The sequence below is a fragment of the Vicia villosa genome, linkage group LG4, assembly GCF_029867415.1.
Source record: "Vicia villosa cultivar HV-30 ecotype Madison, WI linkage group LG4, Vvil1.0, whole genome shotgun sequence".
NCBI lineage: Eukaryota > Viridiplantae > Streptophyta > Magnoliopsida > Fabales > Fabaceae > Vicia > Vicia villosa.
In genome coordinates, this window is record NC_081183.1 from 173992758 (window position 1) to 174015347 (window position 22590).

At 34.4% G+C, this 22590-nt stretch overlaps 2 protein-coding genes across 4 annotated transcripts; both read right to left on the minus strand.

The window, feature by feature from the left end:
• Window positions 1–331: 331 nt before the first annotated feature.
• LOC131596009 (ubinuclein-1-like) lies at window positions 332–13161 on the minus strand. 3 transcript variants are annotated; one of them, XM_058868556.1, is made up of 13 exons: window positions 12675–13161; window positions 10750–10833; window positions 10534–10620; window positions 10311–10387; window positions 8997–9597; window positions 5363–5462; window positions 5149–5258; window positions 4953–5039; window positions 3683–3808; window positions 2440–2562; window positions 2300–2347; window positions 1859–1960; window positions 332–1689 (listed from the first exon to the last, which is right to left on the minus strand). In XM_058868556.1, exons 1-13 carry the CDS (start codon window positions 12918–12920, stop codon window positions 1249–1251), a joined length of 2232 nt encoding a protein of 743 aa, XP_058724539.1. In that variant the 5' UTR covers window positions 12921–13161; the 3' UTR covers window positions 332–1248. The 3 variants fall into 3 exon arrangements, with proteins under 3 accessions (XP_058724539.1, XP_058724538.1, XP_058724537.1); XM_058868555.1 differs by having other exon boundaries at window positions 334–1689; window positions 2440–2571; window positions 4953–5036; window positions 12675–13160; XM_058868554.1 differs by having other exon boundaries at window positions 335–1689; window positions 2440–2571; window positions 12675–13160.
• Window positions 13162–19725: 6564 nt separating this feature from the next.
• Window positions 19726–21439, minus strand: LOC131598342 (uncharacterized). The gene is made up of 2 exons (XM_058870955.1): window positions 21023–21439; window positions 19726–20826 (listed from the first exon to the last, which is right to left on the minus strand). The coding sequence occupies exons 1-2, from the start codon at window positions 21437–21439 to the stop codon at window positions 19726–19728; spliced, it is 1518 nt and encodes a 505-aa protein (XP_058726938.1).
• Window positions 21440–22590: the final 1151 nt, after the last annotated feature.

Sequence of the window (22590 nt, forward strand, 5' to 3'; positions counted from 1 at the left end):
CACAATATGATTCACACTCAAAAATATCCATAATAATATTCACACAATGAGTTACACTAAAAAAATTGTCTCATTTTCAACTTATAGGTTTTATAAAAATTATGTGCGTTTGTAAAATTTGCTACCATTATTAAGTGTTATGGGTGACTCATCTAATTTAAGTTTTGAAAATATGTGCAATTGTAATGAAATATGTTGCAATTTTTTGAATTATTTTTTATTTTAGGCACTACGCAGGAACCTAACTGAACTTAACCCGTAAATGAACGGATCAATTTACAAATTCGTAAATGAACTTAACCCAGAAATGGGCTGGGTAGGCAAAACCATACTCATCCCAAACTCGTATACATCCCTAGTCTTCATAACTCACATATTGTATGCACATTGCACCTAACATTCATGCTCAATAAGATATGACACCCGATTCATTTACATCTTTTTGCATAAGAATTCTTTCAAATCTGAATAACACTGATCAAACACTCTTTTCGACAACTCTGGAGTATATGGCAATCACAACTCGAAACTTGGGGACAATGTGGACCACGATTCTATGTTGATTTTTACAATAGCACATTCCTGATAAGGCAACAGTCTTATACTTTGAATTATGTTGTGCATGTAGTAATAGTATCAAATGCCCATACCATTGGGAGTGCACCACCTGCAGGTTTTCTAACTTGCAATGTTGATGCAGGGTTTGAGTTTGAAAGGGCAAACACAATGCTTGTATTCAAGAGAGCACCTAAAGTTTTGTTAGCCATGTATTCAAGACATCGCCTATAATGGGTGACTCAACTAGCCCTATCAAATATAATATTTGAACTTGATTGTAAAACGATGGTGAATATTATTAACTCCATTTGTGATCATCTTTCAGAAATTGGGTCTTATCATTCGAAAGTGCTCTAAAATTATTTCACTTTCTACAAACTTGTGTAAATATTATTTGAGAGTGCTCAATCCCCTTTCACGGTAACTTCTAATCTAATAAATAAAACAAAACAGCTCTTTTACATAAAACCAAAAGTGCAACCACCTTGAATCACTAAACAATGAGCAAAGCTATCTATATTTTACATAGCTTTGCAAGGATGACTAATTGCAAAAACGGTAATAGTCGGTGAGTGTACGATTTGACCTGGTGATTTGACCTGGTGCGGAAAGGATTCAAAAGGGAGAATCAGGCAAAACAAAAAACAGTGATACACACACTGTTGTGTAGACATCCTTGCTGATATCATTTTAACTTGACTGTTCAACACCGGGTAAAGATGTTGGTTGAAGGTTTGATTTGGGGGGAGCAACTGCTGACTGCTTTAGGGACCTAGGCCTTTCTTCTTCCTTCAAAGAAGCCAGCTTCTCAGGGCGACGATGAGTTCCTTCCAACTCACCTTCTGTCTTTCTCTTTTTTACCTTTTTAATTAAAACACCATCTGCAACCCTAACATCATCTGGGGAACAGCTCGAACTTGTCTTTGCTTTTTCTTTCTTCAGACCATTCACAGGGGAGGGGAGAACCCGGACATCTGTAACTGTATTAGAAACTGCCTTATTCAGTGAAGTATGACTGCTAGATTCTGGAGCTAATCTCTTTCGCATGTTCTGTTGTGGACTAGCATCAAATTGAACATTCTTTTCAGGCTGAGGTGCCAATAAGTTTTTCCTTTTAATTTTTTCCTGATCCTAATAATATGAGTAAAGTAATGAGATAGAAACAAATTTGAAACATTTTCCAGACAATAAAATATCAAATCTGTTTGGCATCATTTGCACATTATCAACGACCAAGATGAGTTTATAAGAATTTAAATCATACAATTGTCATTCAACAATCACTCGGCTAAAGGCATACCTTATTTCTACTGTGTAGTGCTCTACGCCTCTCTTTTGCTCTGCAAATTGCCCGTTTGATCCCGTGGTTATCCATGCAACCATTTGGCCATAGTGCTGCTAGCTGAAGACATAGGAATTTAAAGTTAGAAAAAATTATGTTTGTTTATATTTGGACACTGAAACTCTGAAAATTCAACACACAAAAATAACAAACATGCGATGTAACAGACTTGAAATAAAAAAGAAAACATCATAATGGAACACAGTGATGTTACTTGTATCCAAATATTTAACCAGTCATTAATTCTAAAAAAATGTCAATTCAAGTGATGAAAACCCAGGTTTAGTGTATGGTCCCGAATAGCATAAATTCAGCATACGATCCCACGTAATCATAACACAAGCAATCCAAAACTATACTAGACCAAATATTGAGAGGAAGCATGAAAACGAAATCCACCTCAGCATACAACTTTCTGATTAGAGGACCTGCAGTTTCATCCAATCCCTGGAGCAATAGCAAACAAGATCATTAGGAAAAAGAATTTTCAAAACAAGCAGGATTTTCAGAAGAAGTAATGAAGGCCCTATTTTCCGTACATCAACAAAAAGGTCATAGAGATCACAAATCTTGTCTTCCAATGCAGTGTCCATAGTAAAAAGCCTTTTAGATATTGCTTTTCCATCAGGACCCAATTCTTGATCACCAGATGCTCCAGCTTGCTGCAGTTGCTAAAATGCCATGAAAACAAATAAAAACACCGCAAAACAACCCAAATTACCATAAACTGTAGTCACAAATCACAATACATAGTAGAAATAAGATATAGAAAGAAAACATGATTCAGTGTCATAATTACAACTAATGAAATCCCTTTTGAGGAAAGATGATCCAATAATCAACATACACAAAATTGGAATTACAAAACAAACTCAAAATTGCATTGAACTCATTAAGAGAAACATTTGCAAGAAAGAATGAAGCATGATTTTCAAACTCGAGATCCCACCAAAGATCTTCGGCATAGGAAAATCATAAAATGTGGAATCGTAACAAAATCGTAAGATCCCACCAGAGACAAAATTAAATAATTAATACTATAAATATATATTAAATAAACTATATTTAAGTATTTACTTTTAAGTAATTTATACTACATATGCATATAAACAATTTTCTTTTCTGTTTCATTTTTTTATTTATTAGACATGTTATATTATATTTAAGTAATTTTATTTCAGTTTAATTTGAATGTTTTTCCATTTTGGAATATGTTCACACAAAACATATAATTTAATAAAACACTATAACTGGCCCATTGCATCATTTGTCATTCCTGGCCCAATTCCGTCCGTTTTTGTTTATAACTGGCCCATTATTTTAGCAGTGTAAAAAACCTAAAACTGAAGTTTATCTTCTACAAAAGGTAGCTTCTTCTCCTGCCGCTGACCTAATGCAGTTTCCGGTCTCATCCATCATTTCTTCTTCTATCTTCTTTCTTCTCGGCAAGTGAGGCTGGTGGCTGGAAAACAGGGTCAGGAAATGTTCACCACAAACCGGGTCAGATGGGTCAAATGGATAAAAGAAAAGCACCGACTTTTGCACCGCACTTCCGCGGCGAACGAAGGATGTCACGTGAGATCATGCGATCTCGTGGTCTATCGAACTATCCCAACAACCATGGAATGAAGTATAACATTGACTAATCTAATGGCGGGAACAGAATAAATATAACAATGAACCAAATAACATAAGCAGTATCAAGTACGGAATTAGCATAAATATAACACACTCAAACCAGTTTACCAAGACAACTAAAATAACAAGACAACTAAAATAAACCTCAGAATCAATAGATGGGGGCAGCATCTTTATCATCTCAGCAACTTCCTTCTTTTTTTGTTGAAACCTATCATCTTTCTCCTTCTTTGCAGACAAACCCGTATTGATCATGATTTTTAAGTTTCTCTGCAGCAGGAAGACATTACATGAGATGATGTCATGATGACAAGATAAATTATTTCATTTACTAAGGGAAAGTAAATATGCATTCACATCATTGAATATAAATAAAGATGAGAACAGTTATGAAAACCGTAAGTCTACATAACATATGCAATAAATAATGTGTGGGATGTTTCTTTTTGGATTGGTAATGGATTAAAAACAATGGATTTTAAAATCCACTTTGTTTGATTTCTGAAAATGGATTAACTTTTAAAATGTAGCTATAGTGACATGTTTAGAAAATGAGAGAGCTTGAAAAACTGTGCAAACATAATCAGTAACCGTTAGAATCAATTCTGGAAGACTGACCAGGAGTCTGGAATCTGCAAAATCTAAAACAAGCAGATTCTTCTCTTTTCAATTTTATACTTGCTAGAAAGAGATAGAACATATGGATTCTATTTTATATTTGGTGCATTTAAAAATAGAACGAGAAAAAATGGACACAAGAACAAATGGTATGTTTTGGTTCCACTAAAGAAAAGGAGCCCAACATGTGTTTCATTCATTTATGTCTCAATGTCAAACACTGCTAAAGTCACACCACATTGAAGAGCATAAAAATGAGAAATGAAAACGCAGCAAAAAATAATCAATGTTTCAAAAGGTCGTAAAATGTAAGTCACTTAAAGAACAAAGTAACTAGGTCAGGACTCGATTATGTCTATTAAACCACTGTAATCATTAAACAAACACCAAATTGTAGAAAGGTTCCCAATGGGGGACAGCAGGACAACTAGTTGGAGAGAGATGCAACCTATATTCTCAAATTTACATAACCTTTTCGAGTTCAAAGACCAATAGTATTTAATGGCTGGCTAATATGGTAGTGAGAAGCCTTACCAATGGTAAAATAGTGACAACTAGTACCGGGATGAAATAAATATATTAATCATCTAACTTACAACCAATAGTTACTGTGACAATTTATAAAGCACCTATCACTAAGCATTCTTCAGAACTGTACAATAATAATAATCATAATAATAATAATAATAATAATAACAATAATAATAATAATAATAATAATAATAATAATAATAATAATAATAAAAGTAGTAATAATAATAATAATAATAATAATAATAATAAGACGGTTAACAACCTTAAGTGTTCTGAGCTGAATCAGGTGCCCAAGAATACTCATAAGACGGTTAACAACCTCCTGTGATACTTTCCCTTGGCTTGCCTGCTGACAAAGAATACAAGCTGATATTACAATGTGTATATACCCCGAGAATAAAATATATGAAATTGTGTATTTCTAGAAGCATGGCATCAGGAATAGAGTTGTCTAGTACCGCTAATCTAGCAACTTTAGCAAGTTTTAGCTTTATTTCCCTTGGTAATCTCCTTTTGATAGCTTGGGATGTACTATCAACCTCCTGGTTTTCCGTAGTTGGTGGCCTTGCTGTAATAATATTTGGAAAAAAAAGGAAAACTTCCATTAGTTGCAAGTTTCTCATATTGCCTATTTATGTTAGAGAAATAAACCTCAACAGTTTCCAAACTTACACTCTGCAACCGTTTTCTCCAAATCTTGAATAGCTTTCTCAAGAGTTGTAGATTTTGGCCTCACACTGGAACCAGCTTTTTTGAGTATGTTTTTAGATTTCTGCGCAAGATTCAACCACTCACATTACCAATACAGTATATGTTAAGCACATAACATTTCATTGACACATCATCACCATCAAATGTCACAGTAAATTGAACATACACAGTATAGATAACAAAATTTCCCATTAAATCCTTCTTCCAGAAAAATCGACCCATACATCCCAATATCCTTAATAAATAGCTATTATTTTGAATATAAAAGCATGCCCTGCGACAACCTAGATAACAAGTTATGGGAGTACATACAAGCAATGAAGAAACACAACTAAGAATTCATGAGCAGCAGTGTTCTTCGTGAAAAATAGACAGGGAGTTGGCAAAACATTCCTTGTAGCACACACTGTCTAGTACAGAGCAAGTTGCGTTTCAATGTAAGATTGAAACATTGATTAGAAAGGAAATTGACTGCAAAGGAAGCTCTTATTTGATGGGCAGTTCCATCATGCTTCATGTGGCAACAGTGGTGTGTATGATAGAAACTATTATGTTCAAATGGAAGAGGTACAGTACGAAACACATACAGGGATATGAAAAATGTTAATATAAGATTGGGAACTGATACTTCAACACATTAATTAAAAAAATACATGTTTTGCATTAATGCATGATATTTGTATTGATTTATTGATATTTCTCATTAATAGATAACCATCATAACTCCATAGACAGATCTTTTTCCCTAGTCCATATCAAAATAGATTTTCCTCAATAAATGTGTCACAACAATTCCAATACAATTGCCAACTATTTACCAACTAATATTAACTGTTTACTTTGTTCTACTTCATTTCCATCATCCAAAAAGCACTAGCTCTATGTCTAATTCATCAACAGACACAATCACCACCAATTGGATGATGTACATCCCCACTAATGTCTCGCACATAATCACATAATTCACATGTGTTTCTAGAGAAATGTGAATTGGTCCACAAGTACTAGTCAGCGGCGGTACATGTGCAAATTGGTCTCCAGGTACCGGTTGTGGTACTTTTTGCAAATTGGTCCGCAGCTACCAGCCTGCAGTACTTTTGCAAATTGGTCTCTGCTTACCAGTTTGCAGTATTTTTGTAAATTGGTTTGCGTAAATTTGTGAAGAATTCGCAGGAAACCACGTACCGACATATCGGTAATAAAAACTTAATATTAAACGACTCCACTGTTCAATACACTCGTTGTATGCCGGCACCTTGTCGTGATCATTTATAACTTAGTTTACCTCGCTATGTTAGCCAAACTTTCGATGTGGGGACTAGTGTTATATCTCAATCGATGTATGCCAAACTTCCGATGTGGGACTAGTGCTTATTTATCACAATTTGTTTCTAACGGAAAGTAAAGATAATGAAGTTTTTTTGGTGACATTAAAGAGAATTAAGTTAATAATAATATTTGAGATTTTTGTTGCAATACTTTTACTTCTTTTGTTAGCAAATTATGTTTGTCAAATTTTGTTTGCGGTGATTCAACGGGGCCAATGAAGCACAAATACGTTAAAATTTATGTCGAATCGCACCTGATTACCACGATACTCCGTCAATGCATATTGAAGGAGTATCTGAATTTTTTAATTTAGAAACAAAAAATTCCAATATGGCGCAATACCGTGGCGACATGTCTCTGATACACCATTGAATATGTTAGTTTCATATCAAAAGCAAATAATTTTGATTTTTTTTTACTCCATTAGAGATAGATGAGTATTAGATACTAAATATTGGTTGGTGATGCATGGTTATTCCGCCCCTCTTCTTCAAAACCTTGTTTTGAACTTCTTGTGCAACCTAGCTCTTCATCTCACTCTTTTAAAAGAAATAAGTTGAGTCCTAAAATGGGTTGAAGACTTGTTTTATGTGATACAAATTTGAGGCTTTTGGATAGGAAAACTGAAGATCACAAAGAAGGGAGAACTAAAATGTGGGACATTGATGGAGATGCATTGGAAAGTTTTGAAAATGTTTGAATTCTTGAAGTTGAACCGTTGTCTCTTGATGAACCAAATTTGGAAACCACTCTCTCTATTTACTAATGATGGTGAAATGGTGAAAGAGGAGATGCCATTGATACTATTACAATATCTTAGTCTAGATTTAGTATTAGGTAATGTGTTAAAACTTGTGCTCAGAGTTTGATTTTTGTTAGATAATGATTTAACTAATGTATAATTTTAATTTTTATGTGTATCTTAAACGTATCGTATCTTATATTTTTCAATGACCGACATATCACCGTATCGGATACATATCGTATCTAATACCCATGTCAAGTCCGCGCCTCATTAAACGAGGTTAAGCCCAAAAAAAGATACAAATTAACAAAAATTAAAAAGAATTAGCATGGGAGTCAACTGAGCCTAGCCAAATCCACCCTAATAAGCTTTCCAAAGCTAATTTTTATTGATGATATTAAACTTTTTCATCATTTATTTTGTTGTTTTTGAACTAAAGTAAATCATAGGAGATTGGAGACTAGGAGTCAAAGTCTTAGAACATATGGCTTCCCGAGCATGAGCAAAACAAAGTATATGGAAAGTAACTTTGGCAAAAAGGCCGAAACGTTCCTAACTTAGAGGTGAATGTTGGAGATCATATCATACCACAAGTTATGTGACTTAAAAATCTTGGATTCATCGTACAAAACGATAGAGAAATAGAAGGAGGCGTAAACCATTGAGTTCAAACTAGGAGACTGAAATGGAGGAGATCCTCAAGTGTTTTAAGTGATACGAAAGCACCGCAAAGAAAATTTTATCAGACAGGTGTAAGACTAGCGAAGTTGTACGAGACAAAGTATTGGACTGTAAAGAACCAACACGAAAATAAATTAAGAGTAGTGGAGATGAAGATGTTGCGTTGGATGTGTGGTAAGACTAGACGAGATAGAGATAAAAACATTAGAGAGAGTTGGGGCAACACTTAATAGTGATAAGATGATAGGAGTTAGACTTAAATGGTTTGGACGTGTAGAGAGAAAAATGTATCAAGAGTAGATGAGATGGAGGGTTATTTAACCGCTAGAGGTAGAGGAAGACCTAAAACATTATAAGAAAACCTATTGAGAAAAATCCCGAGACTAACGATGTGATAAAAAGTATGACATTTAGTAGAACATTATGGCATCGTTTAATCCAAGTAGTCGATGCCATTTAGTAGTATAAGGCTAAATTGTTGTTGTTAACTAAATAATTATTATTATTCATAGCATAACGATTATTAAATTGGAGCGTACCGCGAACTAAAATAATGTTCCGAATATATATACCAAACTGAAGCTGTATACCAAACACATTGGTCAACAATTTCTTAAATATAAAACAAAATAATGAAGGATACTTCCTTATTAGGTATCTAGGAATATTGTATGCATATTGGTGTCTGATACACAAATGACACTGATGCTTTATCAATATTGTTTATACAGTGCAAATATTAAATTGTACCAAAGCTGTGAAGTTTGGGATAACTTATTGAGTTAAATTGTAATACTGAAAGTAAAACAGACAGCAGAAAAGCAAAATAAGTTAACTTACTGGTGCTTGCATCACAGATTTTCCCTCAGACAAGCTTAGATCTGGCAGTTCACTGATGCCATTTTTTTCTTTGGATCTACCAGTATTTTCTAAATCATCAATACTACTTGGGACTCCTCCAAGTTGGGATTTAGAAGGTACAGAAACTTTTTTTTCTTGGTGCTTCTGATGAGAAGTATCATGCACTCCACTTGCATCTTTATGTTTATCCACTCTGTTCTTAGATTGAAGTATTGTCTTCTGCTTATCAGCATCTTTGGCTTCTACCGCAGAAGAGACATCATTATTTGATACTTTCAAAGAGGCAGAAGGATCTGAAATTGGTCTAATATCAGCCGGTTCCTTTTTCAAAGTAGTTCTGGAGACCTCCAATTGATTTTGAGATTTCAAGTCTGCATAATGTTCACCAGGTACAGCCAAATTCTGTGAGGAATTAAGTGTATTCTTCACGGGTAACGGCGCAGTCTTTCCTGCAGCTGTCTTGCCCACTTTTACATGCTTATTTGATACACGTCCATCAATGTTTTCACCTGGATTCTTCAATATATCTTTTCGGCACCTTTTCTTTGCTGGCTGATTAGGTAATGCCGGAGGTTCATTTCTTGTAACAAAGAAAGATAAAATCAATAAGAATGATCGAGAATCTGTATGAATCTTTTATTTACTGTAATATTCAATGTAATAAATTAAATCATAAATTTAGCATTTGATCGGATGGTCTTTCATGATTCCATCTGTTTAAAGAAGTCAAATATGAATGAAAGAAAGCTGTTTTAATGACAGTAGACAGACCAGATTTACATTATTTGTTTAATCTCTGCAGGTTATTGAATTGCGTAAAATACAGATATTCTTCCCTTTTATTCAGGAGATAAAACAAAAGTAGTATTACCTAAATTTAACAGACCAACAGACCCAACATAGACCCAAAATTTAATATTGCAATAAATTTGTATGATTCAAAGGTTTCACCAGACATTTTATAGAAAAATAAATAAATAAACAGTGCAAATTGTAAAAGAAACATTTCTCAAAATTTAAGTTTCACTCAAGCTGTCCTGACTAAAGCTCGTTTTCTAGTCAAGCATTTATGCAATAACTCCACCCTTCTGCCTTGCAGGCTACTAATCCCAAAAGCACACGTAAATTATCATTAAATACAATCACTCGTCGTGGCAATATACCTCCATTGCCGTATGTACTTCACTAATAAACCAGAATGAAAAGGTGCAAAGACTTGACAAATTTAAGTAGTTTATAAAAGACAAAATTAAGAAATACTTCAGACAAATATTTAATTAATACAACACTTACATGCGTTCCAATTTTCCCCTATTTATGAAGAAACCGTCATGTTTGATTACAGAATCGTCAACCTCAAAATACTCATCCTGCAAAAAGAACAGTTGGAAAATATAAAAGTGTGTGTATGTGAGTTGTGTGTGTAAGTCCATGATATAGAACAATAATACTCCCCGAAGCAATAAAAGGTAAAAAGAGTCATAACAAACAAATACAATATACAAAATTAACCAACCAGTTCAGCATCATCAATGAAAGAGTCTTCTGTATCATACTGATCATCAGGAACAACAGGTAGATCCTCATCGTCACTATCATTACCCTGAAAATGATTCAGAAAATTTTAATATAATTCTTAAATGCACATCTTGAATATGAATTTACAGTAGAAGTTAATTCTTGCAGGTACGGGTCATTGAGTAACATGCATAGTAAACCATAATATATATACCATGTAAAGCCGTTCAATCTTCTCTATTACAGCGCTGAAACGGTTTGTTTGGGGCGCATCTTGTTCATTATTCTCGGCTTGTCCCTAAAAATGACAAGTGAGGATAGCAAAAACTGTGAAGAACAAAACCGTATACAATTTCAAAGAAAACAAAATTTTTTGATGGTTCACATCACAACTATCCAAATGACAAATAATAAAATGCCGAACCATAAAACACACCGAAGTCAATCAAAGCCTTGACTTCACATATTTCAATTTCATGTTATAAGAAACAAGATTCTTCTTAGAATTTGGGTTGAGTCTAACTCATCTCTACAAAACTAGCTTCTAAGGTGAGAATTTCCCCCACTCATAAACATATTATCGGATTATATCTCATCAGATGTGGGACTCTTTAACACACACTCACGCCCAACACTAATGGGCTTGGTGCATGGATATAAATGGTGGATGATCTGATAGAGGAAACCTGTAAACAGACATCCCAATAGATCTTGGATAGACTTTGATACCATCTAAGAATTCGGATTGGGTCCAACTCATCCCTACAAAACCGACTTGGAAGGTGGTGATTTCTCCCATTTATAAATATATTTACAGGCCATATCTCATCTGATGTGGAACTCTTTAACAAATCTCAACAGTTATCACATGTTTGTGAATTAAGATTAAATTGAAAACAATAACATCTACCATACCAGTGTTGTTAAATAGCAGCTATAGCAGTGCTATACAGCTATAGCGTAGCGAAATTAAGACAAACCACTATTGTTCTATGATACACGGTTTAATACAAAATATTGTTAAATGCGGCTACAATGGCGCTATAGCACTATTATCTGGCGGGATTTTAACAATCTGCTATTTGTGGTTCACAACATTGTCCCAATACTGAGGGCGGGGGATGAAGTAGATGCCATATTCTGCTCAACTGTGGCATATTTATATGGGCAGGTTAGCTAACTACCACAAATTGTATGTTTTTCATATTAATAAATCCTAGATCAGATCAATCCACAATAGTTGTTATTCATGGATTGCAGGATTGAGTAGCAGAACAGAGGGTAAAAAGAGAAAAAGAACAGAGCTGCAAACTGCAGACTGGGAAGAAAGTGCAAGGTTTAAGGCTGAGTAGCAACTAGCAGGGGATGCAAGTGACCAGCGTCAGTGTCAAAAAATGCCAGCAATCGCCCAAAAATACCAGCAGTAATATTCATGCTCGATATCATAAGGGTGGTGAAAATGACAGACAATATGGTTAGAATGAACGAAGAAGAGGGCTTCTAATCTTCTGATGAATAAGAAAGGTAAATAACAAAATATCAACAAAAGAAATATGAGTGGAAAAGTCAGAAAACGTGGTTTACTCTCCATGATCCAATACCAACACCCAAACATATATTTTAGCTGCAAATTGCAACACAGCATGAGCAACAGCATACAGACGCTCCGCAGGCGCAACCTGAATTTAGGAGTCGGCCCGCCAGCCATGACACTGCCTCCATTGAGACACTCTATAGTTCAATTAATAACTTTTTGCTATCAGCAAATCTCAATACAAAATTCAGCTAAAACTAGTTCTGATTACTCAATACTCAGATAGTGGATTGCAGACTGTAGGATTTGTTCGAATTCCACTACCCGGTAAGGATATACAATAATCTATCATCCATCAACTTGTACTTACTTGTTCAAATTCTCATAAGCTGTAGCAATACTCTGACAATAATTCAACCTAATCCTGTTGAAGTCTAACAGAAGAACTTCCAGGAGCAATTCTAGTTTTACGATCAAATAATTTCAAAAATGAACAAAGCTATTCAGCTAAAAATATTACTACAAAAACCGTTGCAAAATTGACGAATAGCAACAAAAGTAACAAAACCTAACAAACACGATAAAAATTCGGCAATGTAACTTACAGGAGCGATTCTAGCTTCGAGCGCGGGGTTTGCTTTGGGAACTTGCTCGGGAGCCGCGGAAGTGGATCCCTCATTGGTCTTATTAGCGTCCTTGAGAAGCTTCTTCCACGACACAATGGTGGTCTCGCCAGGGCGGAGCTCAACATGGAAGAGTTGACGGTCGCCTATTCGAATACACGTCGAGGAAGGCGGTTTGGACGAATCGTTAGCGGCGGCCGCGTCGGGATTGGAGTTGTCGTCCGCCATGGAAGCGGTTCGCGGCGAGAGGGAGTGTTTAGGGAGAATTAGAAGGCGAGAAACATGATGAAATGAAATGTGTTAAGCCCTAAAGATTGAGAATTGTGAGATTAAGTGAATTGGTGAGGTGAGAGAATGCGCGGGATTCAAATATCAGAACGGAAAAGGAAAATTGTTTTTTTGGACAGAGATATAAGGGAAATTTATCTTTTTGGATAAATACAAAGGAATTTTTTTGGGTACGGTGTATTGAAAGGAAAATTACTAAGTATTGGTAATTTATTTATCTAAAAATATATATATAAAAAGAAAAAGGGAACGACAAGGGATAGTTTTGACATATCGTATCCAAAAATTATAAAGTGTATTTAGCACAAATGTTTTAAAAGAGATAAATGGGCACTATATTTTTTAAATGTGTTTTCTTATTGTTAATTATATATATAATAAAAAATATAAAAAATAAAAGACAAATAAACAATTTAACATATTGTTTATAACAATTAATTATTTAATTGATATGAAAATATTTATGATTATGATATGATAAGATTATTTTACGAAAAAAATAATGAATTCATTTTGGTCAATAAACTAGTCAAATATATGTGTGTCTGAACGACTGGATTTATTTAATATAGTATAAATTGTATTTAAATATACATTTAAATTACTTATAAACTTATCAACAAATGATATAAAGTGAATTATATTAAATAATGATATCAAATAAAAAGGTCTATGAAAATGAAATAGATAATTTTTTGATAGTGACCCATGAAAAAAATATATTTTAACATTTAAAAATAAAAATTTTATGTCTCAAATAAAAATAATATTTAATTAAAATAAAATAAGTATTTTGTTAATAATGATCCGTGAGAAATTTTGACATTTGAAAATAAGAACTTTGCGTCTCAAATAAAGACAATTATTAATTACAATAAAATACATATTTTGTTGATAGTGATTTGTGAGAGAAAGAGAAAAATATTTATATATTTGAAAATAAAAATTTTGTGTCTCAAATAAATATAATTGTTAATTAAAATAAAATAAGTATTTTGCTGACCAGGGAAAAAATTTGATATTTGGAAATAAAAATATTCTATTTTAAATCAAAATAATTATTAATTAAAATAAAATAGAAATTTTACTAAAAATATATATATAAATAAAAATAGAAAGTCAAGAAATTTTGTGATTTAATAAATTATAAATGTTGGTTTTTATATAAAAACAAAATTAACTTTAATAATAAATTGTAAGAAAACATTTTCAAACATTAAAAATATATTAGTTAAATGACATGTAATTAACTAAATATTATTGAACAAATCATAGTGTTATTTTTATTATTATTTATCTATTCTCTTTTCAATTAAAAAAGTCGTTTTTATTTTAAGCCTACATATTTTCAAACATTTTATCATAAAATAATATAAATTAATTATAGAAAAGACATTTACATTTATAAAAATATTCTTATACAAAAGTACAATATTATAAAAATAAAATTAATATTTAATTATTATAAATAATGTTATAAAAATAATAAATAAATATTTTAATGATATAGTTTTTTTCAAATTTAATTAGTTGGAAATATTAAATTATTTTAAATAAATGAAGAAAAATAATTTAAAAATACTTTTATATATTTATATTGAATAGTAGGAGTAATAAGTTAGAGTGGGATAATTCTATTAGGTTAAATAAATGAATGGTCCATGATGGAACGTCTTGAACTAAGTATAATGGAGTGTTTGAATAAGTAGCCTGGCCTGAAGTGCGTAAAGAAGAGGGGTAGCCACCCAAAATACATTGCAGGTCTCTTAAGTGGGCTTAGGCCCAAGACTCGTGGTTTGTCTCTTATGCGTATGTGGCTGTTGAGTTATATGGAAGTAACGGTATAGGAATGTTAGTCAATAAGAAAAATTATTATTTATAGGATTTCGATGGAGGAAATTTAGAAGAATTAATTCAGGAGAAATCACGCAACAGAGCCTCATGCAACCTTTGCAAGTAGACTTTCATCCTTTATTAGACTTTGAATGAGTATAATAAGCGTCCATCGTGAGACTCGGTAAAACTAACTTTCACTCTTTGATTCGTATTTGTCATCTTCCTTAGCTTGGTGACAAGAGGAGGCACCATGACATCTACCAAATTGGCCAGACCCATTTACACCATAGTAAGGGTTTTACTAGAGGCAGGGAGTCTAACTCTACTCTTAAAAGGTACGCTTGACAAATCCTTATGGTAGAAGGTTCACCCACCAACCCTAAATCAAATTCAATAAAGGAGTCCGAACTGGAGATCATATTCTCTAAGTAAAAATGTTGTTGGCATCCAACTTCAAAACAATGATCTTGTGCTTATAATGGTATGATATGGCGGTATGGATATAAAGCGTGTATCGATTGATCCAAAAGGCTCAGATGATGTCTTATTTTTGGATGCATTCAAAAAAACACCAGTTGGATCAAGATTACATCCAGATGTTCCAAGGTTCGTTGGTCTGTCTCTCATATGAGTGTGTACAGGTGAAGGGCCATATAACCCTCAAGATGATGTTTGGAATTAACAAGAATGTGAAATGACAAAGGTTGGATATCTTATGGTAGATACCCCTTATTCATTCAACTTCATCGTGGGACGACTCGCCCTTAATCTTTTAGGGGCCGCTCTATCAACCTTGTGCCTAAGTATGAAGTCTAAGGTGATCAAGAGACTGTCTAAGATTGTTACTAGTCTCAAATTTCCAGTTTTTGTTATCTTTTCATTATACGACCTAACATATATTAAACAAATAACATGGATTGTAGTAATGATAAACCCATAATAATAAGTATTCCTTATTGACACCCCCCCTCGAATTAATGTGGTTGGTCAAGAAGCATTAATTTGTTGACGGGAAACTAACATTGAGGTCAAGGTACAACCTTATTGAAGACATGTGCAAGTTGAAGTTGTAGTGTGACATGAGATATAACATGGTTGTCACATGCTTCCTGAATTAAATGGCAATCCACCTCAATATGCTTTGTGCGTTCATGAAAAACTGGATTATTAGAAATTGGAATAGAACTTGTTTTGTCTGCAAATAGAGGTGTGGTTGTTTGTTGAGGAAAATCGAGCTCGGCCAAAAGTCCACAAAGCCATGTAATTTCAGAATAGTCTGTAAACATGTCTCGATACTCAGATTTTATTAAAGACTTACAGACGTGAGGCTGCTTTTTACTCTTATAAGAAATCAACGTAGGACAAAGAAACATGCACCATCCAATAATTGGGCTTTGTGTGTCGGGACAACTAGCCCAGTCTGCATCACTATAACCAATAACACTAAGACTCTATCGAGTAGGAAGACATATGCCACTATGGATGTGCCTTTTGAGTACCATATGATGTGACTTACTGTTCCTATGTGAAGATGGTGGGGAGTTTGAAAATATTTACTCACTTGTTGGACTCCTTCGGAAATGTCGAGGCGAGAAACAGTCAGATAATAAAGGTTACATGCCAGTGGTTAATATAATACAATATCAGACAATTGATCAACTTCATCACGATAATATTTAACATTAACCTCAAGAGAAATATCAATTGGAGTGGTTGAAGTTAGACTCACCAAATAAATAAAATCTTCAGTATATTTATGTTGATGGAGAAAATATCCCTTGGGGTCAAAACAAACCTCAAGCCCTACAAATTAATGAAGATCCCATAGATATTTCATATGGAAAAAAAAAGCTAGAAGTTGTTGTTTAATCTGTTGGATCGCAACATGATCAGAATCAGTAATAATTATATGATCAACATATATAAGTAGAAGAAAAAAACTAGTCGAGGTGCGATTAATGAACATGGATGAGTCAAATTTACTTTGAGTAAAAGAAAAACCGAGTATAGTAGTCTAAGAATTTTCAAACCATTAGTGTAACACCCTGAGTAAAGTAGTAACTAGAATTACCATATTCTACTAACATTACACTCTTGTGTCGGATAAACGAGAAGAAAAACGGATTGAGGACTAATTGGTCTCGTGCAATATGTGAATATCAATACACTGGTTCATTCTATCCATGTCTACCTCGGGAGATGAAATAGCTACGTGGAACATCTCCCCATCGCTACCATTTTTCACATAAGCATGGACACGGGTCACTGACTTCCTACAAAACATCTTTCACCGGCCAACACTTTTCACATAAGCCTAGACACGGGTCACAGACTTCCTATTAAACTTTTCCATCAGGGTCAGATTCACGGTGTGGCCTACCTTCGTGACTAGGTTACTTTTTCTTCATTGGTGACACGTATAGGCATTTGCAGAGAGTCTTGACATTCAACATATGTATATACTCGATTTCATTCAAAACCAAGATCACCGATACTCACCGTTATAGGGTTACTCACATGATTTACACAATTCTATTGATCATTAACCAAGCATCACATACGTCAACAAGATTCATTATTTAATAAGTGTTATTACTTACCCTATAGAGGTTACATGGCAGTTCAAATATATTAACAAAAAATATAGCTTAAAATCATCATTTCACTTTACCATATGATACAACTTTCAATTCTTTTTCCAACACATTTGATTGCTCTCAATCAGAGTTACGAAACTCATTTTATGGTGGTCTCAGGGTGCGTAACCGGTTACCAAAAACACGAATTTGGTCACATGAGATTAATGCCTCATATTTTGGCCATCTTCTCGAATGGTAATCGATTACTGACAATGTGTAACTGGTTACGACCCTGTTCTGAACAAAAATTCACTTGAATTTCCTTATGTTTTTTCTTGCCCTAACCTAATGGAATTATGTACTGGCATAAGATAGAGATAATAAACATTTCAAATGGAGCATGCATCAATTCACATACAATTATCATGATCAACAAGCATGTTATGGCATAAAATCAAGCAAAAACATAATCAACATGATTCAAGACATAAACCCCCAACATGTCATAATGTGAAATTAAAGATATGGACTTAGGTTAAATGGTCGCTAATCTTCCTCTAATCTCCAATAATTCTACTAATCACATTAGGTAAAAGAGGGGTCTTACAATTCCTTTAGATCTTGTCGTATCCATATAGAGAGCATTTAAGCTTGCACACCCATTCAAATAAAAAGGTAACCCTGGAGGACAGGTCGTATAAATATCTTATGTTAAGTTTCCATGAGGAAATGTATTATTCACATTCATTTGAGTAAGTGGTCATCCTTAAGAAGCAGCAGTAGATAAAAATGGTTCGAATACTAGTTATTTTTGTGACACGTGTGAAAGTCTCATCATAATTCACACCATACTCTTGTTTATTACCTAATGCAACCAATCGGGATTTGAAACAATTAAGACTACCATTTGAATTCGGATTTACCGAATACATCCATTTACTCCTAATAGGCTTAACACATGGAGGTCGAGGAAGAATGTTCCAAGTCAGTGGCGGAGCCAGAATAATTATAAAGCCCAGGCAAAAATTTAAAGTAAAGCCCATATATGGGCAACAACAATCCAACAGATACACACTTTCTATCATAAAATACAAATTTTCTACTTTTGACAACTTATTTTATGTTTGTGGTGATATTATGATGATATTGGCTTAATTGGAAATGTTAGAGCGAAATTCAGCATATTCATGGTATAACCCATTTACAATTTTTAGAAAATGATGCATTATAATTCACAGTTACATATCAATGCAAACCAAAGATAATAACAATGAACAAAATAAAACCTTACCTTTTTATAGACCCCGTAGCCGTAAAAACCTTCTCATAAACATATGAGCAGTATCAAAAAGTAACATCATTGATCAAAGAAGTTAACAGTTCACGAGTATTTAAACTGATTGAAAAGCGTGGAATTGAAAACAAAAACAAACATACTAATTTCTTAACACAAAGTTGTTTAGCATTATCAACAACTCTAGCGGCAATCTTTCTCAAATCAGAATCCACAATCTGTAAAACCTCAGCAACACCTGCATACACTTCAATCAATTACCAAAATCATTGATTCAATTACGAAAACATCGATAGCATCCTATAGAATCCCGCATGACCTAAAAAACTTCAAACTCCTTTGACATTCACCGGTGGTGGTAGCTTTTCAATGACTTCAACTTTTGCTTGATCAACTCCAATGCCTTTGGAAGAGACTTTATGACCAAGGACAATGCCCTCGGTAACCATGAAATTGCATTTTTCCCGATTAAGCACCAAGTTGGTTTCAACACATCTTTTAAACACGGTATCCAAATTCTTCAAGCAAAGATCGAATGATGCTCCAAAAACGGAGAAGTCATCCATGAAGACTTCATTGTCTTTTCAATGAGGTCCGAAAAGATAGCTTACATACATATTTGGAAAGTGGACGGTGCATTGCACAATCCAAATGGCATTCGTCTATAAGCAAAAATTCCAAAGGGACAAGTGAACGCCGTTTTCTCTTGATCTTCTAGATTGACCGAAATTTGGTTGTGCCCGGAATAGCCATCTAAGAAACAATAGAACTCTTGACCCGACAATCTCTCCAACATTTGATCCATGAAAGGTAAAGGGAAATGATCTTTCCTAGTAGCTCGATTAAGCTTTTGGTAGTCAATGCACATCCTTCATCCCGTAACCGTTCTTGTCGGAATCATCTCATTCTTCTCATTTGTGATCACGGTCATTCTACCCTTCTTCGGTACCACTTGAACTGGACTCACCCAAGCACTATCGGAAATATGATAAATCATTTCGGCTTCCAATAGCTTTACCACTTCCTTTCCAACAACCTATTTCATCGTAGGATTCAAACAACGTTGAGGTTGAGCAACCAATTTGAAATCCTCCTCCACCATGATTTTAAGCATACAATAAGTTAGACTAATCTCTTTTAGATCGGAAAGAACCCATCCTATTGCTTCCTTGTTATCTTTCAACACGTGAATTAACTTCTCTTCTTCCTTACTTGACAATGAACCACTAATTATCACCAGTTTCTTCCCACCTTCTTCAAGAAAAGCATATTTCAAGTGGGATGGTAGCATTTTCAATTCTAACTTTGTATCATCAACCTTTGGCTCATCTTTCAACTCTTCCATCTTCGCCTCAAAAGGATTAATCTCTTCGGATACATCAAGATCTCGCAAACATTCTTCAATCTCGTTTTCTTCATCTTCATTAAGAACTTCAAGAGCTTCCGTCAATGTTTTCTCGAAAGGGTTGAACAAATGAACTTGACTTTGAACTTGCATAATAACTTCCTCCGTCGAATCAATTCTAAAACAATCACCTTTATCCTTCGGATGTTTCATAGCTTCGAAGAGATCAAAACAAACTTCTTCATCTTGGAATCTCAACTTCATCAAGACATCGTCAATATCAATCATCATCCTTGCCGTTTTCATGAAAGGTCTTCCAAGTATCAAATGTGTATTAATATCCTCCTTCGTGTCAATCACGACAAAATCAACGGGAAACAAGAACTTATCAACCTTCACAATTAAATCTTCCGCAACTCCATAAGGACGAGTTGTGGACTTATCAGCTAGTTGTAATGTCATTCTTGTCGCTTTCAAGTAAAAAATGCCTAATCTCTTCACAATGGACAATGGAATGAGATTAATACTAGAACCCAAATCAACAAAACCTATTCCAACATGAATATCACCGATGGTAACCGGCAAAGTGACTCTTCTTGGATCGCTCTCTTTTCTTGGCAAGGTACTTTGAATAATTGAACTACACTTCGCATCAAGGATGACAGTTTTGGGCTCGGTGTATTTTTTCTTCTTAGTGAGGAGATCTTTCATGAACTTAGCATACTTCGGCATTTGCTCCAAAGCTTCCGAAAAAGGAATGTTGATTTGCAATTGTCGAAATATATCCATGAACTGAGTATAAAGCCTTTCGTTATCCTTCCTTGTAAGAGCATGAGGATACGGTAAGTTACGCACCGGTGGACTCACTCCTTTCTTCCTCTCATCTTGGATTTTTTGTCTTCTTCTCTCTATTTTTTTCTTTTTCTAACTATTCTTTCTCAATTTTCTCCTTTTCAACTAAAACTTCCTCATTTTTATTTTTTTCTACCTCACTTTCTTTTTCAATCCTCTCCTCGTCATCAACCTCCTTTTCAAACTCACTCTCAACTACTCTCCCACTCCTCGTTACAACATATTTACAATGCTCCTTCGGATTCGGTTGAGTATTAGCTGAAAATGATGGTCCAGTTTGCTTTTCCGCTAATTGCTTAGCTAATTTCCCCACTTGAGTCTCAAGATTCTTAATCGTTACTTCATTACTTTTTTTGTTTGCCATTGAAGCTTGCATGAATTGATTCAATGTCTCTTCCAACTTTGAAGGCTTCTCTTGAGGAGGTGGTTGTTGATAAGGATTTTTCCTATTGAAATTCTCCGTTCTCCACCCCTGACCATATGGTTCATCATTTTGCCTTTGTTGATACCCCCTTGGTTTTGATAAGGAGCTTGTCGTTGTGGGTAGCCTCATTGATTTTGATTACCCATGTAATTCGCCTCTGCATTAATTGATGGACAATACCTAGTAGGATGCTCTCCACTACAAAATTCACATTGAGCAACTTGTTTGTTCTTGTTGGGGAGCTCTTGGAATTCTTTAAGTTTTTGGGGAAGTCTTGCCATTCTGAAGAAGAAGAAGAATGAAAAGTTCGAGTTGGCAAACAAATGTGATGAGATTCACAGGATTACCAATCTTTTTTGCGACATTTCCCATTCTGACACGCACTGAGGCAGGGTGCCCATACACTTGTATTTAGAAGTCACCATTAAGGCAATGAACTATGTACCCGTCTATGAGAAAACTAAGGTTGAACATTTGGTATACTTCGTGAGCAAGGTATTTGAGGGAGCCAAGGCCATGTATCAAAAAAATCGAGAGATTGGCATTTGTGGTCGTGATTACTGCAAGGGGACTCAAACCATGTTTCTAAAGGCATCATGTGATAGTCAAAACCAATTATCTCATCTGTCAAATCCTGAAAAATCCAGATCTGAAAGGTAGAATGGTGTCTTGTTCAGTTGAGATATCCATATACGATATCCACTTTGTATTTAGGGGAAGTATAATATCAGCGGAGTTGAGTTCACCTATGGGCGATGAGGTACCCTACGTATGGACATTGTTCATGACGACTCTTGATTTTGTTTCGGTGTTGCCTTGTGATCGTGATTTCTTCATTGATTCGTGATTGTGATTTCATCGTTGATTTCTGATTCTGTGTTGCTTTGTGATCGAGCTTTTATTTTGCGATAGCATTTGGTGTTGCAGTTTGTTTCTGGGGCTATTCGGAGATTTCACGGTGAGGTTTGTGGATTTGTTCAACAATTGTATGTTAAATGGAAGAGATTATGGAGTCATTTGGACAGATATTTATATGGCACCGTTAGAGACAACCAATTTAGATGCATGGGAAACCAAATATGCTCAAATTATCACTTGGATTCTTGGTACTATTGATTCTTAGATGATTAATAATTTGCGATCTTTTTCACTACTTAAGAAATGTAGAACTATTTAAAGCGTATTTACAATAAGGATAATGCGGCCAAACGTTTCTAGTTGGAGCTAGAGATAGCCAATTACAAACAAGATAATATGTCAGATCAAGAATATTATTCTAG